We start from the raw sequence: 19,147 nt of genomic DNA on the forward strand, positions 1-19,147 counted from the left end.
TTCTGCATAATGAAAACAGGCTTCTAGTTTTAGAAGGCTAAGGCAAAACTATGCCTCCTTAGGGATCAGCCCACAGTCTCTTTGCTTTGAATAACTATTTTCAAATATCAGTCACATTTTCCTTAGACCCAATTACCCATGCTGTAATTCTCTAACCCTTTTTCTTGATCTCACTACATCAGTCCCCTCAGTCAATGTAGCTTTCTTATGTCTTGCCCTGATTGTGTCTGGAATCGGGGTCTGAAACCCCAGCTTCTCTGACCTCATAGCTGGGCTCTATTTATAAATAGCTGGGCTCTATTTAAATTACCAGTTGGCACATTTGGTAATGCAAAAAGGCTTAGTACTTTACTTTTTTTTTTTTTTTTTTACACACTATACTCATCTGACATGAGAAACTGATAACCAGGCACTCAAATATACTTCCTAATTACCCCTTGGTAGCCTAGCAAAGTGAATGGAGTAACAAGTTTTTCTTTGTATTTCTGTCAGTCAGTCAGAGGCACTGTTTGGAATTTAAAAAACAAATTCTATAAGGAGCTTCCAATTTTGACATTTTTAAACAGCTCAATATTAACAGAAAAAACTAGTTAGTATTTAGTAAAGTGAAATTTATTTTTAAAATATTTTTAGGAAGCTGCAGAATGGCTAATGAATGCTCCTTGATAAGCTTGCAGTGTTAATTCTATATATGCTCCCTTCTGTGCTTCTGTTTTTGCAAAGACCTGTTTAAATTAAAAAAAAAGAAAGTTTTAAAACAGTAGGACTTATACTGTTGATAAAGTTTTTAGTTTTTAGTTATAAATGTTGCTGTAGTAGCAAAGAATAAGTACCAGTTTATACCAGTTTTTAAAGCCTTCCACATTTCATAATATTGTTCAGATTTCAAACAGTAAGCATACTACACGCACAGAAAAACAGTATCACAGTTAAAGCAATACTAATAAACACCAGAAGTGTCCGAGTATGGCTTTCAGAAAATACCTCCTGCTGGATCAAAATGAAAACCTTTAGGTTCCAGAGAAATCTGGAGGATGAGTGCCAGCAAACTAGTTTCTCACTTCAAAGAATGGTTTCTTTCTAACCCTCCTGTGTACGGTGTCACCACTGGTTGTTTTTTACCGTTAGTAACCTTTATAACTGCTTTGCAGTACGCATAAAATAATGTGAGGACAGAACCCAGGCCCACAAATACGTGTCTGTTCTGAGCATTAAAAAAGATTAAAATTAATTATACAGTGGTTCTCCCTTCCCTACCTGAAAAAAATCATCTCATCTCTCAACATACACAGAGACATCTGTGTAAGCTCACAGCATTGAGAGGTACGCCATCCACAGTGATGATGCAGCTAAGCCCTGGCGTTGCACAGGCGCTCCCTCCTTGCTTCCAGACACCTGAACAGGAATGTGATGGAACTGAAGGACAGGAAGCCCTCCAGCGCACTGCTGGTGGCCTGACCACCTCAGGTGCCAGTACTGCAAACAAGGGGGCTGCTGCCCCGCTGTCTGAACTTCCTGGACTCCAGTTACAGCTCCCCGACCCCATCCCGTCTGTTCCTGTTGTCCAGATGGGAGAAATATGGGGGCTCTAATCAGTCTGGTTCAAGACCACGAATCTGTTACCACAATCTGTTAAATATGACCCACTGCAAAAGTCCTTCCCAGCTCAATCACTACATTACAGTGTGAAAAAAGCCCCTTTACCTTAATTAAATGCAGTCCCTCGGCAGCCTGCTCTTCGGCCTCTTGAGCTGACTGGCCATCTGGATGGAGGAGGTGATAGAGCTGGACCAAGCTGGCGGCATCATCAACTCTACAGAGGGAAAGGGTTTACTGGTAAAACGGTTTACTGTTTTCTTTTGCATCACAGTCCTACAAGTGTGCCAAACTTTACATTTCAAACTTTCCTTCGGCCAGAAAAAAAAAATGTAAAGCCTTTGGTTTCATATTTTGGGCACTTTCAGGAATTTAGGCTTCATACCAACTCTGAGATGGGTAGGGCAGGAGTCAATACAGGAGTGCCCAACTTAACGAAAGTGAATATATTTAAATGTGGCTGTATCCTTTTTGGAAATGGAGCATCACTTCTCATGGAAACCGCATTCCTAATGTTTCGTAACTGGTTCCCAGGCCAGCCCACATCACCAGCGGATAAGAATGTAATCCAACTTGGAGGTGGGACTGCACCTCGTGTAAGCCAGAGGCTGGTAGGCATGGGGCTACTCAAAGCCACTTGCCTTTAGGGACGTTAGCAGGGACATCTGCTAACGAATTTTCACTGAGACTCTGAATTAGTGGCTAAGTGCCTCTACAAGAGGCATCCTAGGAGTCCAAGGAAAGAATCCCAGGCTATCTGTCTATTCAGAAGAACCCACTAGTTAAAAATTAGCATCTTAGGGAAGCAAATTTGAAATTATGCACACCAGACAGAAGGAAAGTCTACTTTAGTGTCACACAACTATCTATGATGAAGCCTGAACAAGAGTTCAATTCTTATGGTTTGTACTTAACCTCTTTAAAAACCTATAAACAATTTTTATCAACATTAAAACCTAGCTTTCCCCAAACTACAGAATCACTATCCTCTCACATAGTCAACACCTTCCTACCATTTGCTACCTCAAAGCTGAAAGGGCATATAAAACTACCCCTTCTAGAGTCGGGGGACGGTGGGAGCAGGGTAAAGAATTTCTCAAGCCATGGTGACCTCAGAGAAATGCTCTTGGCTCATCCCAAGGCCTGTCCACCTTAAAGGCCACCTGGTAGAGCTGAGTAATCAAAACTTCCCTGGGCAAAATTTTTTTAAAAATATTCATTAAAAATCCATTGTGTTTTTTATAATCTAACAGTCCATTATTGCACATTATCTAATGTAGAACAAAAGATAACAGTAATTCCCTTCAGCGCACAGGCACATGAACCCATAAAGAGCTTAACTGGGTTTCCATATATGAGTCATGCTTAGGGCGTTACATTCACACTAGAGCACAACGCCTGTGTCTCACAAAACAATTTAGCTCACCTGTATTTGAAATTAAGAGCAAATAAATTTACACGTTCAAAAAAGATTTTAAAAGAATCTCAATTCAAAACTAACAGTGGGGCTCGAGTATGAAATAAATGTGCAGAATCCCAGTTCTGGTCTGGGTTCCATTCACTGAGGACATGCGCCCTCTACTGTTTACCTTGTGGTTTGCAGCAAACTGTCCTGTTGAAATCCTCACAGGAAGTTTTACTTCTGCAGAGCAGGAAGGCTAAGTACTCACAATTCCCTCCCTGCATGCAGATGAACTGCTCCAGATGTAAAGCTCACGTGTGATGACTATTACTGTAATACCGCTTACTAGTACACCTCAGTAAAGAACTTTAACTTTCAAAGAAATACATTTCTGTGTTCTAACTGCTTACAAAAGGTGTTTCATTTTTTAATACTTAAAATAATTTCATAATATTCACATTTGAGAAGCTTTATAAGAAAATTCATTCACAGGAGACGTCACTGCTAATGCACCTAAAGGCATGTCATGTTCGAGCATCCCCTGCTTATGGGGGAATTGCTGCTCTCCAAACTGGATTACACCACGCATGCTGGTGAGGAGGGCTGGCCTGGGAATCATCTACCATTACGAAAGATGTTTCAATGAAAATTATGCTGTTTCCATATGGGCTGTATTTCGTAGATAATACGGAACCTTCTAGTTCCAAATGCCTCACCACTACATGAGTGGTTTGGATTACATGGAAGATACTGAGTCAAAACTCTTACAATTAAAGCGGCAATAATCACTAAACCCTCTTAGTGACTTTCTTACTACACTCGTGACTGGTTTCTATTCCTTGTCCTTTTGGCCTTTAACTCAACCAATAGAAAGATACTCAAAACCAGTTTTCTCTTCAGTTTCATCACAAGTGGTGAGTATTTCAGCTAGACGGCTAGGTGCACACCAGTTGCATGCTAGAATACAACAGACATTCTTTGTTTCACCCAACTTTGAAAAAAAACTTTCTCAATGCTTTAAAAATCTTACAAAAACAACGCGGATCAAAAGCAAGAGTATTTTCATAAATTGAATGATGACTTTTACTGAAAAGCCCTAGAAATAGTCCTACCGGAAAACAAGCACCCATCAGGGCTCACGTCTACTTATTCACATCTATTCAGTCCCCTGTGAGTATGTGGAAAGTTCACTGTTAGCCAGAAGTACCAGCGAGGCCAGGGGTAAGTCAATATCCAGGGTACACAGTACAGGTCCAAAGCCACTTACTCTTTAAGAGAATCCAGCCCTGTTTATACAGCACAAAAGCAAAGACTGAGAAAACTGGGTTATGCTGGAAGAACAATCCCATAATTAAACTGAGGGAAGTGAAAGCTATTTATCACTGGACAGCACACTGCTATCACTGAAAAAACAACAGCTTAAGTACAGGTATACGGTAATAGTAATATGAATTTCTTTTACTTACTAAGATCATACTTACAAATCTCTCTGAATCTGGTCAATCAGTAAACCATCAATCTTCTTCTTATTTACAAAATACCAAGCCATTCCACCGAAGTGTCTTGTTGAACGTAGAAGGTCATACTTTCCGTATTTATCTATATCTTCATAGGTCTGATGATGAAACTATCCACACAAAATGCAGTTTTTAAGAAGTAGGAAAATAAGCAGAAGTGATCAGCATGACTGGATATACATTTACCAGCATGCAAGCTGCCCAAGGAATTATCAGTAAAACCAGGTCTACTTACACCTGCCTCTGTAATCATGAACCAACAGCTATGGTTTAGACCAACCCTCCAACGCGGAAGTGTGTGGAGCCTGGGACAGGTCTGCCAAACACAGCCACATCAATTACCGTTCAGCAGCCGCACACTATTTAGGAAGCACCTATTACATATGTGTACGGACACTGGAAATAATGGACCACCATTTCTTGGTCACTAGGGGAAAAAAGAAATCAAGAATATTCCTTCCCTCTTCCCCTTCCCCTATTCCGTCAGCCACCCTGTTCCATCTTGTTAACTCATGTTCCTCCAGTTCTCCTTCCAGATCGATCTTCCTAAACGAGGACTCTGACGAGGGCATTCCTGTGTTCAGAAGGCTTTCAAAGGCTGCTGACTGAAGTCCACATTCCTCAGCCTGGCACCTGAGGTCTCCTGTGACATGGCCCCATCCACCTTCCTAGCTTAATCTTGACCCGCTCCCCCGCATACACACTGCACTCACAAGCAGACCAGATAACTGGCCATTTCTCAAGTACACTTTCTCTTTCCCTGCCTACTGTTCGTACTTTCCCCTCTACCTGAAGACCTCTCCTCACCCACCTCCACCTGCCACAATGTTCCCTACCCTTCTAGAACCCTCCTCAGGAACCCTACGAAGCCTTTCCTGAGAGCACACTGTAACCTTCTCCTAGCACCTAACATCTCAGACCTACGGTGATAATTATCTGTATCCTTAACCAGCACCCTTCCCCACAATCATTTCTGGACTGCAGGCTTCGATAGGATTCGTGCCATCACCTCCACAAGAACGCCTTACACATGGAAGGTACTACGTGACTATTACATTGAACTGTGAGACACATACACTGCGTTCTGGCAAATTTTAGAAAATAACTTTCCTGTATGATAGACTGAAAAAAGAATAGTCTCTGCCATCAAGTTTGGGTCCTAACTCTACCACTCACTAGCTGTATAGCTTTCAACAAGTCACTTGGGGAAGGGACAGCTGGGTGGCAGAGGGCATGCTTAGCGTGCACCAGGTCCTGGGTTCAATCCCCAGTACCTCCATTTGAATGAATGAATGAATGAATGAATGAATGAATGAATGAATGAATGAATAAACCTAATTACCTCCCCCCCACCCAAAAAAAAAACAAAAAACGAGTTACTTAACTATCCAAGCTTATGTCCTTTCATCCTTGAGTCAAGGGTGGTCATGAGGATGAGAATACCCACCTGGTGTACATCAGGTTCTCAACAAGTGTTCAGGTATTTCCCTTCCCTCCCCTCTGTACCAGAACTTACAACCTGACTCATTGTGCTAGATTTAAGCATCTTACTCACAGCCATACTTAAGCCCAAACTTCAGAAACTGCAAAATATACTCACTTTGATATATTCAGCAGAATCTGGCTCAAACTGGGCAACACAGAGATCGAGGACATCAGCATGCCGGTCCTGGCTGTACATGGTCTAAACCCACACAGCAGAGGTGGAATTAGATGAGAACAGGAAAGTGCAACACCCGTCCTGACGCCACAACAGGCCTGCCCATTGGCACAAGGGCTGCATCTGTGCCCATCGGGAGGGACGCACAGACAACACAGGCTTTGTCACACCTTAATTCAAATCCCAGCTGAGAATTATAAGACAGAAAACCCTACTTATCATTCAAAATGTCTATCTGTGTTTATCAAAGCAAAAGGCCCAGCAGCACCAGAGCCAACTGGTTCAACAGAGAAACCAGCACTAACCAGGGTCACCTTACCTGAAGATTTTCGTCCTTGAAAATTACTGGAGTTAAAACTCTACGACCTTCTTTTGGGAAATAAATTTGAATCATCCGGTCCCGTTCCTCCCAAGAGGCTTTGCGTAGTGTGCCACTTGGTTCTCTGACAACAATAAAACGCTCCTGAAAGAGAAAACATAACCGAGGATGAGTCTGTGAGAACTTATTTTCAGTTCCACTGTCCCCTTAAGCACCACTATAAGAATAATTTGCAATCAACAATATAAAATGCAACCAGGAAATATAAAATGCGATCATGTGTATGATTTCAATGATAATTTTAAACCTCAAAGACTTGGCAAGACTTGATATTTCCTTCACAAATCACTGCTGTGCCGCTGACAATCAGTAATCTTTTAGTATGAAAGGTTTTTCAGTATGAAATGAAAGTATTTACTAAGGGCAAACTATAGTCCTCAAGTGGGTTCAATACATAAAATGATTCCACTAAAATAAGTTGATTCTGAGATTCATCTAAATCCACTTCAGAAGAAAGAAGTGCTGTAAAGCCTTTTTGAATTGTTTCACTACTCCCTCATCCGGAAGTCTCACCTAGGAGGACGTCACTACTTTATGATCTGCGTTTAAAGTCCCAGGATAAAAGGAACAAACCCAAGACTGTGGAGTCTTAATTTCACACGTCTACGCTTCCTCATACTGGCAGGAGACGAATGTGTCGGAGAAACCACTGGCCCTCCTGCCTCTGGTCTCTCTAGCCTTCCAGCTGCCAAGTCCCAGGTCACACGGTCACTTCCTCCACTAAATTCCACCCAGTCTCTACCACTCAACTGGCAATTTATCATGTGTAAGATTCTTGACACCTCTCAGATATTGTTACTATTGTTACAGAACTGAAAAACGTCAGGGCCTGGGGATTATAGTTCTTTGCAACACCCAGAATGACTTTCCCAGAGCTTTGCACGTGGCAGATGAATGATAAGCATCTGATTAATGTTTAAACTAACAGATGGTACTGACTCTCAGCTCTTCAGAGGTGTAAAAGTCTCTGAGTGTATTTTGAGGATAATATAATTAAAACTTTCATCAAGCACTGCAAAGAAGAAAAAAAAATAGCAGATGGCAAAGTAATACAATTGTTCCTCAAAAGGATTTTGGTAATCTGAATTCCAAGTTCCTCTCCTGCTGTCAGGTTATAGAATGCGCCCACAGCCAGCCTCCACAGCACTGCAAACACACGTGAAAGTACCTCAAAGCAAAAATTCTAAAGGTTTATTATGTCAGATATACAGGTGGCCAAGGTACAGACACAGACATTGTTCAAAGCAGGTCTTCTAACCAGAATCGTGCAGGATAAAAAGGTTAGGATGGGTTGGCCCTTTCCCCAACCCTATTACTATGCAATATTCTACTGAGTTCTGTGGGCTGAATTGTAAATTCCTCTTTTTACTCTTTACTTGAAAAGGCTCAAACACAAAAGTCATATGTAAGTATGACAGTGTACCTTCGGCACTGGCAACCAAGGGAAGGGGAGCTAGAGAATTAAAAAGACAACAGATGAAGTGGTGCTGTCCAAAAACCTTCTGGGGAAATCGTCGCTCTTCCTGCAAATTCTGCAAAGTGAAAATCCTTTGGGAAGTCTGAGATTTGGGGGCATCATCAAGAATTTACGGGAAAGAAACGCTCCATCTTCTCCAAAAGCTTCAGCTAAGGAAGTCAGTCTAACTTGGGCAGAAAGAATCTCCCTTTTCCCACTGCCTTGGAGATTTTTGCCTATTGGTGGTTTGGGGGTGGCCTTCTGTCTTGTTCTGTCTCAGCACACCCGTCTCTTTCTCTGCAGTCAGTCTGGAACATACTGTGTCCATAATCCACAGGGAAATGGAGACGTGCCGATGGGGTGCTGGTCTGCATTTTCCTCTCTTACTCTGAGCCTGCCAGGTCTCCCCGTGAATCACAGAAATTCGGGTTTTTCCAAGCAGCTGGGTCACATGATGTTGACCTTTGTCCCTCAGGCCTATCTCCACACAGTATTTCAAATAAAGATCATTTTGCGATGGAATGTGTACTTACCCGGTGTGGTGTGCTGTATGATATATCAGTAAACACATATTTGGCTGTTTCTGTTCCTTCCAAAATCTTATCTTCAGCTAACACATCATTTATCGGGGCTCGCTCTTCCAGAACTGGTGGCATTTTTAATCGGACTTTAGCTGCCTCAACTGCCTTTCTTGTAGCCTATTGAAACACAATATTTCTTAGGGAAAGTCACAAGGTTAAAGACCAAAAGGATCACCTGACAAAAGCAGATATTGATCCAAAATGCTAAGGACTGCAAAGAGAAGCTAGAGCCATGAATTAGTGGGTGAAAAGCCAGACTTGGGCTCCTGGGCCCTGGCCTTTCCCTCTGCGGTGTGTGGCGTGGCTGAGAGCACCAGCTATAGGCTCAACCCTTCTCAAAACAGCACAGGGACGCTCTGAGACAGAGCCAGACATCAGAAGCTGCCTGAAACAGACTAAAGGATTTCACTAATTGGGGGCTTACTACGTGCCAGATACTGTTCAAATACTTTAAGGCACTTGGCTCATTTCATGCCCACAACTACCTTATGAACTAAGTGCTACTGTCATCTCATTTTCTGAGAGGGGAAACAGAGGCACACAAATGTTAAGTAAACTGCTAAGCTGCAGCACTGGGATTTGAACCTCAGGCAATTTAACTCCAAAGTCCGCACCCTCAACCCCTGGGCACACTGAGCACGTTACTCCATGCCCTACTGTTGACAGCGATCACCTCCGAGGGGCAAAAGGGGGATTTTCACTCTTCATGTGATACACTAGTAGGTATTTGAATTTTTTTGCTTTACTAATTATTTCTGATTATAAGAGCAATAATACTTCACATATTCATACACCAAAGCATTTCCCACTCAATAACCATGACTCCAGGAGGACACTTGCCTGGAGTAGGATGCTGTTCAGAAGGATCTCATAATCTCACCAAAGCCTCGGCCTCAAAGCAGCTACCACAAACGTTTTTCCAGAAGGAGGCTGGAGCAGGCAGGACAAAGGAAGGATGCTCAGGCTGGTTCTGGAGCAGAGGCGGCTCTGCCTGATACCCAGACCTGACCCACATGTCTAGTCTGCCTAATTCTGGCCACACTCCCTACTCCTCTCTGCCTGCCTGCTTGCATTTCTTTCCTCAGTTCTGTGCCTGGGACTCCCCGTCATCAGTGCCTGTGGAAGAGCAGCTACAGCATCTGGAGGGGCCCTGGCAATCTTGTTTAATCCTTTAAAGACAGGGTATTTTACCAATATTCCTCATTCATGTACCTCTTCCAACTGTGCTTGGGTCATCAGCTTGTAAGTCGGTGGCTTCAGTTCTTGTATGGCTGGCTTAAAAATCTTCTGCAAATCCAAGCCTGTCATCTTGATGAGTATGCTTTGGACTTCCTCATCCATAAATGTAGGTTTCTTGGTCTCTGAGCTACTAGATTCTGTTAAGATGGATTTTTGTAAATAAGATAGCAAAAGTGACAAGCCAACAAGACCTCCAAATGGAAAAGTAAGTCAGCAATAAAAATGACCAACACAATACCTCAGTATGCATAATGGTAAGACCTACAAAGATCCATTCATTTAAAATTTACTGAGCATCCACTATGATAAAAAATGGACTGCCAAAAAGGCACTCAAAGTCTAGAGGAGGAAGTAATAGGAAAAAAGTAGTTAGTGCACTATTAATAACAATAATGGATGCTACCATTTACAGACTTGTCTCCTATATGCCAGGCATCACATACATTTTCAGGAATGCTTACAACAACCCACAAAATAGGTAATGATAACCCAATTTTGTAAATGAGGATACCAGAACCTGCCTAAAGACAACTAGGTATTAAATGATAGAGCCAGGATTTAAACTGAAGTTTATCTGATTCTAGAGCCTAGGTCAACTCCAATCTACCATCATGCTCCTCAGAGTAAGGGCTACGTACACGGGATGTACAGGGAGTTATATGATTACAGAGGAAGAAAGTAAACATAGCCTGGAACAGAGAAAGGCACGTTAGGGTCAAAGAAGTCTTCCCAGGGGCCAGAAAAGGGGAGAAAAGGGAAGGAAACCTTAGGCTGAGGGGTTCCAGCTAGGAAAGAGAACTGAGTCACTGGACATGATACTTAAGAGGCCACGTGGTGTCACGGAAGAAACTTGGACAAGAGAGGAGACCCAGATCTCAGCTCTGCCTTATGCAGTTTGTCTATCCCTTTGCCCAACCCTCCATTTCCATTAGGAATAAAAAAGCCATTCCCTTCCTACCACCTCTTCCCCTGCTAATCCTGTAAATGCTGGTGTCCCTCAGGATTCTGAACTTCCTTTCTCCCTTCTCACATTCTCAATGGATAATCTCCTGACCTCCTATAACTAGAATTACTTCTATATGCTGGAGACTCCAGCCAAGACCATCTCCCCCCCAACTACCCACTGCACATCTCACATGCACTTCAATATTCCCAAAGCAGAGCCCACGACTTCTCACCTGGCTCACACGTGCTTTCCTACTATCCATCTCAGCACCATCCAACAGGTTACATGAGCCAGAAACCTACCGTCATTCCTGACTTCTCCTTTCCCCTCCACGTCTAGCCAAAAGCAGCAGTAATAACAGCAGTAATGACAACAGCTGATATCTGTTAGATATTTACTATGTGCCAGTACTTACTAAGTACTTTATATACTTAGCACATTTAATCCTCATAACAACCCCATACATACTATGATTATCCCCATTTTACAAAAGGGGACACTGACACAAAACATCCTGCCTGTTACACCTCATAAATCAGTCTTCAGTCCTCCACTTCCCACTGCCACTACCCTAGTCAAGGCCATCATATCTCCTTCCGTAGCCTCCTACCCTATTTCCCTGCCTCCATTCTGACCATTCTCCACAGAACAATGGATTCATTTCTTAAAAATGTAATCTAAACAACAGAAAAGATGAATAAGACAAAGAGTTGGTGTTTTGAAAAGATAAACAAACCTGACAAACCTTTAGCTAGACCAGGGAAAAAGAGACAGGACCCAAACCAACAAAATTATAAATGAAAAAGACATTACAACTGATACTACAGAATTACAAAGGATCATAAGAGGCAACTTTAACAATATGGCAACAAATTGGACAACCTAGAAGACACAGAAAAATTCTTAGAAACATACAATTTACCAAGACTAAATCAGGAAGAAATAGAAAATCAAAACAGACCTATTACTGGTAAGAAGATAGAATCAGTAATTTAAAAATTTCCTAATGAAGAAAAGCCCAGGACCAGATGGCTTCATGGGTGAATTTTACCAAACATTTAAAGAATTCATGCCAATCCTTCTCAAACTCTTCCAAAACATCAAAGAAGAGGGAACACTCCCAAACTCATTTTACAAGGCCACCATTATCCTGATACCAAAGCGAGAAAAGGATACTAAGAGAAAACTACAGGCCAATGTCCCTGATGAATACAGAGGCAAAAATTCTCAATAAAATACTAGCAAACTGACTTAGCAGAAAATTAAAAAGATCATTCACCATAATCAAATGGGATTTATTCTTGGGATGCAAATGGGATTTATTCTTCGGTTCAACATACTCAAATCAATCAATGTGGTACATCATATTAACAGATGAGAAAAAAGTCATACGATTACTTCAATAGATGCAGAAAAAGCCTATGACAAAGTTCAACATCCATCCATGTGTAAAACTTCTAAAATAAGGTACAAAAAGAACATACCTCGACATAATAAAGGCCATATATGACAAATCCACAGCTAACAACATACTCAATGGTGAAAAGTTGAAAGCCTTTCTTCTAAGATCAGGAACAAGATAGGGCTGCCCACTCTCACCACTCCTATTAAACACAGTACTGGAAGTTCTAGCCAGAGCACTTAGGCAAGAAAAACAAATAAAAGGCATCAGAATTGAAAAGGAAGGAGTAAAATGTCTCTATTTGCAGATGATATGATTTCATATACAGAAAATCCTAAAGACACCATCAATAAACTATTAGTTCTAATCAACAAATTCACTAAAGTTGCAGGATACAAAATTAACACAAAAACCAGTACCATTTCTATACACTAACAACACATTATCTGAAAAAGAAATAAAGCATCAAAAACAATAAAATATTTAGTAATAAGTTTAACCAAGGAGAGGAAAGACTGCTATACTGAAAACCACAAGACCTTGAAAGAAATCAAAGACACAAACAAATGGAAAGGTATTCAGTGTTCACAGATTAGAAAAATTAACATTGTTAAAATGTCCATACTACCCAAGGCCATCTATAGATTCAGTGCAACCCCTATCAAGATTCCAATGGCATTTTTTTTTTTACAGAATTAGAAAAAACAATCCTAAAATTTGTATGGAACCATGAAAGACCCTGAATAGCCAAAGCAATCCTGAGAAAGAACAAAACAGGAGGCATCACATTTCCTGATTTCAAGCTATATAATCAAAATAGCATGGTGCTGGCATAAAAACAGACACATAGATCAATGGAATAGAGAGTGCAGAAACACTCACGCACACACAGCCAACTAATACTTGACAAGGGAGCGAAGATACTCAATAGAGAAAAGACAGTCTCTTCAATAAATGGTGCTGAGAAAATTGGATATTCACATATAACAGAATGAAACTAGACCCCTATCTTACACCATTCACTAAAATAAACTAGAAATGGATTAAAGACTTAAATGCAAGACCAGAAACCATAAAACTCCTAGAAGAAAACAGGAAAAAAGCTCCTTGACATTGGTCTTGGCAATGATTTGTTTGGATATGACACCTAAAGCACAAGCAACAAAACTAAAAATAAACAAGTGGGACCACATCAAACTAAAAAGCTGCTGCACAGCAAAAGAAATAACCAACAAAATGAAAGATAACCTAGAGAATGCGGAAAAAATATTTGCAAACCATGTATCTGATAAGGGGTTAATATCCAAAATATATAAAGAACTTATACAATTCAACAGCAAAAAAACAAATAATCCAATTAAAAAATGGGCAAAGGACCTGAATAGACATTTCTCCAAACAAGATGCACAAAAAGCCAACAGGTATACGAAAAGATGCTCAACATCACTAACCATTAAGGAAATGTAAATTAAAGTCACAATGAGATATCACCTCATACATCATCATCAAATGATGTTAGAATGGCCATCATCAAAAAGACAAGAGATAGCAAATGCCAGTGTGGATGTGGAGAAAAGGGAATCCTTGTGCACTGTTGGTGGGAATGTAAACCAGTACAGTCACTATGGAAAAACAGTATAGAGGTTCCTCAAAACAAAAACAAACGAACAAACAAAACTACCATATAATCCAGCAATCCGACTCCTGGGAATTTATCTGAAGGAAATGAAAACACTAAATTGAAGAGATATTTGCACTACCACGTTAAGAGCCGTATTATTTGCAATAACCAAGACATGGAAACAATCTAAGTATTGATTAATGAATAAAAGGATAAAGATGTGAGAAATATATATATATATGTAAAATATAGTAAATAATATATAATTTTTTTTACAGTTTAAAGACAGTTTAAAAACATATGAAAGGTGGTTCTGTTAGAGTAGACACTCTTAATATCATCCTGTCTTCACAGTAACTGAGAGAGAAAATCTTATTATTGGTGAGAAGTATTCCAAAGATCACTTACTAGTGAAAAATCACAGCTGTCAGAGAAGTTTAAAATTTATTTAACCTATAAAATAATACACATACACGGAATATTTTTCAGCCACAAAAAAAGGAGAAAATCCTGCCATCTGTGACAACATGAATGGACTTTGAGGGTATGCTAAGATAAATAAGTCAGGCAGAGAAAGACAAAAACTGTATGATCCCATTTATACGTGGAATCTAAAACAACAACAACAAACTCATAGAAAAAGAGACCAGGTAACGCCAGGGTGGAGGGAAGGGGAGGTTCTGATAATTGGATGAAGGTGGTCAAATGGTACAAGTACTAGGGATGTAATGTACACTATGACTACAGTTAACACTGCTGTATGGTATATATGGAAGTTGTTAAGAGAGTAAACCCTAAGAGTTCTCATTACAAGGGAATTTTTTTTTCTTTTTTTGTATTTCTATGAGAGGACGGATGCTAACTAAACGTATTGTGGTAATGATTTTATTATATATGTAACTCAAACCATGCTGTACACCTTAAACTTAACACACTGCTGCAAGTCAATTACATCTCAATAAAACTGGAAAAAAAATAATTTAAAAAATGTAATCAAGATCACTCCCATGTTTAAAAAAGCTAAAGTGATCTGCTTACTTCGCTGTGTCCCCACTAGACTATGTGCTCTCCCAGTACTACCTTGTCTTGTATTGGTCTCTGGCACCCAGGGTCCCTTATAGTGCCTGGCAAACAATACGTGCTCAGCACTACTCTTTCTTCAGACAATCTCACCCATTCCCCCAGCTTCAGTTACCATTTTCACCCCAGTGTTTCTCAATTTATATGTACCTACATACCAGAAATGTCCTCAAATTTAATGTGTCCAAAACAGACGTTTAATTCTGCTTCCCCTCCCATCTCCTTACCTCATCTACTCCTGCTTTTTCTCCCCCACTTCTCCTCCTCTCCCTCCCCTCGGAAAAAAATGTTCTATAATTAATCTTCTCTGTCTTGGGTATAAATGGGACTACTCTCCATTCATCTGCTCAAGCCAGAAACTTAAGAAGTAACACTGATTTCTCCTTTTAAATCCAGATTCAAAGTCATAACCAGCCTCCTCAACCGTACCTCCAAAATGGGTTCCCAAACTACCTGTGTTCAGTCTCGTTTCTGGACTTTCGCTTACACTGTTTCCTCCGCTTAGAATGTTTCTTGTTTTCTCCCTAGCATGGTTAACTAGGTCTCAGCTTTGGTCATATTTTCAAGAAACTGTACCCTGCCCTTCCAGCCTAGTTTGAGCGCCACTCTTCTCTGAGTCGCCCTATCACAGTCCAGGTCATACTGCGCTGCCACTCCCCAGTGGGCTACGAGTTCCTTCAGGGCAAAACCCGTGTCAGTCAGTCCGCCGTATTCCCTAAACCTAGCTCGGTGCTTGGCAAAGGGAGCCCACGCACTACTAATTAAGTGAGGGAACGAATGAACAAACGCGGGGGACGACAGAGCCTGCGGGTACAGGAGAGAGCCGCCTGGGCTTAAAGGTGCGCTGAGGGAAGAGCCGGGGCCCCCTACGTGTGTCTCGCCAGGCTGAAGCAGGCCCCAGGTCTCCCAGGAAAACGCCCTAGCGGACGACCCACGGGTCACTTACCGGCCTCGGAGCCGAGCCCACGGCATGGCGTTCCCGCCCCGCAGGCCCCGGGCAGAGGCTGGAGCAGAGCGCTGGGCTCGGGCCGAGCTCGGGCGCGGAAACAGAACCGGCCCGGGCCCGGAGAACCTCTCCGGAGGCTCCACAACGACGCAGACGCCCTGAGGGTCGCCATAATTATCCGGACCACTGACGCCGGAAGCAGCTGAGAGCGGTTCCGGGTCTCGCGCCGTTCATATGGCATTCTGGGAAATGTAGTCTGGATGAGGGAGGAGGGAGCCGGAAGCGATGTAACTTAATGTTTATAAAACAGTAACATATAAAATCTATAAAATAATGTTATTGTTAATCTAGAAAACAAAACAAATGTATAGATTGTTTCTTATAAACCGCTTTTTCACACGTAGAAGGTGTTTATGTTCTCCTTTTTCAGGGACCTTTCCTTCGTTTCCATGGCTCTAAATAACAAATTTCCATTTCCTGCCCAACCCTTTCCTCCCAGCCCCAGGTTTAAATCCAACTGCCTATTCGACTTCTCCATTCAGACTTCTCACAGGACCCCTCCACGCCTGTCCACTCCTCCCCACCCCCAAATACCACCTGATAACAAGTCCTGATTGCCACCACCACCATCATCCTGCATCAACTCATACACCTTTTTCTGTCTCAGAAGGATCTTACTTTCTTTCACAGACTTTTTCTCAGTTTGTGATTATTCTGCTCAATTATCTGCTTGCTTTTGTCATGCCATGAAGACAATGACTTTATATATTGTATAACACCTAGCCCAATAATATATTGATGTACACAGCAAACATTTGTTGAATAAATGACTAAATGAATGATTAAAGGATCCTGTTATTTTCTTCCCAGCTGTCCAGGATGTGCAGGTCTTATTCTCCCCTAGACTATAGGTTGGTGCTTGTGTTAAGAACTTATCTCAAGGCCTGGCTAAAGAAGGGTGTTAAGTAAATGACTGTTTGAATTAGTCGGACAGGTAGACTTATAGTCTAACCTCACCTCACCCGCTGCCCATTAAGAGCTCCGTTTATGAACTCATTCTCTATCTGGGCAGGGAAGGAGAGTCCTCGGCTTGGTACTGCTCTCAGGCATGACTGTTACCCAGTGCTTCCTAACACTTCCTCTTACATCTACATGATAAAAGGTGTCAGGGAGTGGTAGTGGAAGGCATGCAAGTGTCTCCCAGTTATGCCTTTCCTATGAGAATACACCACCTATTTTCCCAGCGGATAGGCATCTGTGGCTGTGTATTTCCCATTAACATCCCCCTGGATAAAACCGATTGGACTGTGAGTGGACATAACGCAGTAGAAATTAATCCACTGGCTGCTGTGTTAGTTCCCTGTAGCTGCTGTAACAAGTTATGGCAAATCTGTTTGCTTAAAACAACAGAAATTTATTCTATCACAGTTCTGGATGCCAGTAATCTAAATCAGTCTCACTGGGCTGAAGTCAAATTATCAGCAAAGCTGTGCTCCCTTCAGGGGCTCTAGGGGAGAATCTGTTCCTTGTCTCTTCCAGATTCTTGTGGCTGCAAACATTCCTTGGCTTATGGCTGCATCACTCCAATCTCTGCTTCATATCACCTTCTCTTCTGTCTGTGCCCAGTCTCCCTTTGCCTTACTCTATAAGGTTATATATAGGATTGCATTTCAGAACAGAGCAAGGTAGTCTCTCCATCTTAAAATCCTTAATCACTTCTTCAAAAAGCCGATTTCCTTAAAACATTCACAGGTTCCAGGGACTAGCAAGTAAGTATCTTTTCAGGAAGAAGGGAGGACATTTTTTCTCCCTACCCCAGCTGTCCAGGCACCAAACAGATTTTATCTCAATGTTTCAAACTAAGAAACACAAACTATAGTTGACGGTAGAAGCTTGAAGTGAATAACTATTTAGAGTTAGGTTTGGAGCAACCTTTTCCAGCAATATGCTCACTGATGAGTGAGCAGAGAAAGCCAGGAAAATGGAGCTGGAGCTGAGATGGCAGACTAGGAGGTTTGAGAAAGAGAGACATGGAGGAAGGCGCTGTCTTCCTCCAGAGACGCTCCCACATTTCTTCCATTAATCTGCTTTACTTGGGCTATACTAAATTTTATGGATGGCGTGACTAAGATTTCTGGTTCCAGCTTTAATCTTGGGCACATTCCCTCATCTTTCAGAGCCTCAGCCCCTCATCTGCAAAATGGGTACAATGATAGTACTTATCTTGCAGACTCTGAGGATAAAGTACCTTCGGTATCTAATGCCTGGTGGTTCCAAAGTAGGTGCAAGAATGTCATGTGGCAGCCAGTCAGTGGCTTTCTAGAGAACTTTAGAGGGAGAGCTTTACAGAGTTATATGCTAAGATTCTCTGGTTGCAAGTGACAGAAATCTTCCCTGTATAAAACAGACATGGAAGTAATGGTAAGGATGTTTACTATCTCCCAGAGTTAAATGGAAAGCTGAATAGCCAAGACTCCAGAAAGACTTGAAGGATGGAAGCCCCAGGGTCCCCAGAGGCAAGAACTAAAGAGAAATTTCTCCAGGAGGCTGCTGTCAGAATGACTTGGTTCCAACTACAGTTGGCCCCTCCAAACCCATGAATTACACATTCACGGTTCTGTATCCATGGGTTCAACCAACTGTGGATCAAAAATATGCAAAGAATAAAATTCCAGAAAGTTTCAAAAAGCAAAACTTGAATTTGCCACGTGCTGGCAAATACTTACATAGCTTTTACATTGTATTTGCAACTACTGAAATAGCATTTACCTTGTATTGGGTATTACAAGTAGTCCAGAGATGATTTAAAGTATAAGAGAGAATGTGTGTGGGTTATATGTAAATACTACATCATTTTATGTAAGGGACTTGAGCATCCTTGGATTTTGGTATTGGGGGGGGTTAATCCTCTGAGGATCTTGAGGGACGATTCTACATGCTTTCCATCAAATTAAAGTTCCTGATAAGAGAAGCTGATTGGCCTGGGTGGGGCCCTATTCACCCCTGGGGAGTGGGGAGAGCTGGCCCTCTGACTGACAGTTGCAAGACACCTTGGCTGCATCTAGTGGTCGGATTCATGAGGTCAGTCTAGGGGAGGGAGCATCAGCTCTGTGGAGCAAGAATGAGTCCTATTACTTGTAAAGCTAGAAGTATAGTGATGTTTCAGTTACCCAACTAATGGTGATTTTACAAGGTCTGAACATTTCATTATTTCCCTAAAGGGTCTAGGATTTTGCCCTGGATTTTTAGAATTCCTCAAGATGAGGGTGTGAGGATAGATGTCAAAGAGAGGGATGGAGAGAGGAAAGGGACTGAGGGGGAA

The 19,147-nt window shown here is 41.7% G+C and overlaps 1 protein-coding gene across 2 annotated transcripts; it reads right to left on the reverse strand.

The window, feature by feature from the left end:
- Positions 1-594: 594 nt before the first annotated feature.
- Positions 595-16,030, reverse strand: MRPS22 (mitochondrial ribosomal protein S22). Of its 2 annotated transcripts, XM_010952284.3 has the most exons (9): positions 15,826-16,030; positions 9,804-9,967; positions 8,544-8,708; positions 6,495-6,638; positions 6,116-6,199; positions 4,480-4,625; positions 1,705-1,813; positions 1,258-1,395; positions 595-725 (listed from the first exon to the last, which is right to left on the reverse strand). In XM_010952284.3, exons 1-8 carry the CDS (start codon positions 15,995-15,997, stop codon positions 1,309-1,311), a joined length of 1,071 nt encoding a protein of 356 aa, XP_010950586.2. In that variant the 5' UTR covers positions 15,998-16,030; the 3' UTR covers positions 595-725; positions 1,258-1,308. The 2 variants fall into 2 exon arrangements, with proteins under 2 accessions (XP_010950586.2, XP_074226691.1); XM_074370590.1 differs by lacking the exon at positions 1,258-1,395 and having other exon boundaries at positions 15,826-16,029.
- Between the last annotated feature and the right edge of the window lie 3,117 nt (positions 16,031-19,147).

This window comes from Camelus bactrianus, chromosome 1, assembly GCF_048773025.1.
Source record: "Camelus bactrianus isolate YW-2024 breed Bactrian camel chromosome 1, ASM4877302v1, whole genome shotgun sequence".
Taxonomy (NCBI): domain Eukaryota; kingdom Metazoa; phylum Chordata; class Mammalia; order Artiodactyla; family Camelidae; genus Camelus; species Camelus bactrianus.

Bases quoted from the DNA above. Each gene is read 5' to 3' on its own strand.
- MRPS22 (XM_074370590.1), bottom strand. From the start codon at position 15,997: ATGGCGACCCTCAGGGCGTCTGCGTCGTTGTGGAGCCTCCGGAGAGGT. The intron at 1,814-4,479 runs GTAAGTATGATC...TTCCCTCTGTAG, and splicing joins GACCAGATTCAGAGAGATTT to AGTTGATGATGCCGCCAGCT. The intron at 726-1,704 runs GTAAAGGGGCTT...TAATTTAAACAG, and splicing joins AGGGACTGCATTTAATTAAG to GTCTTTGCAAAAACAGAAGC.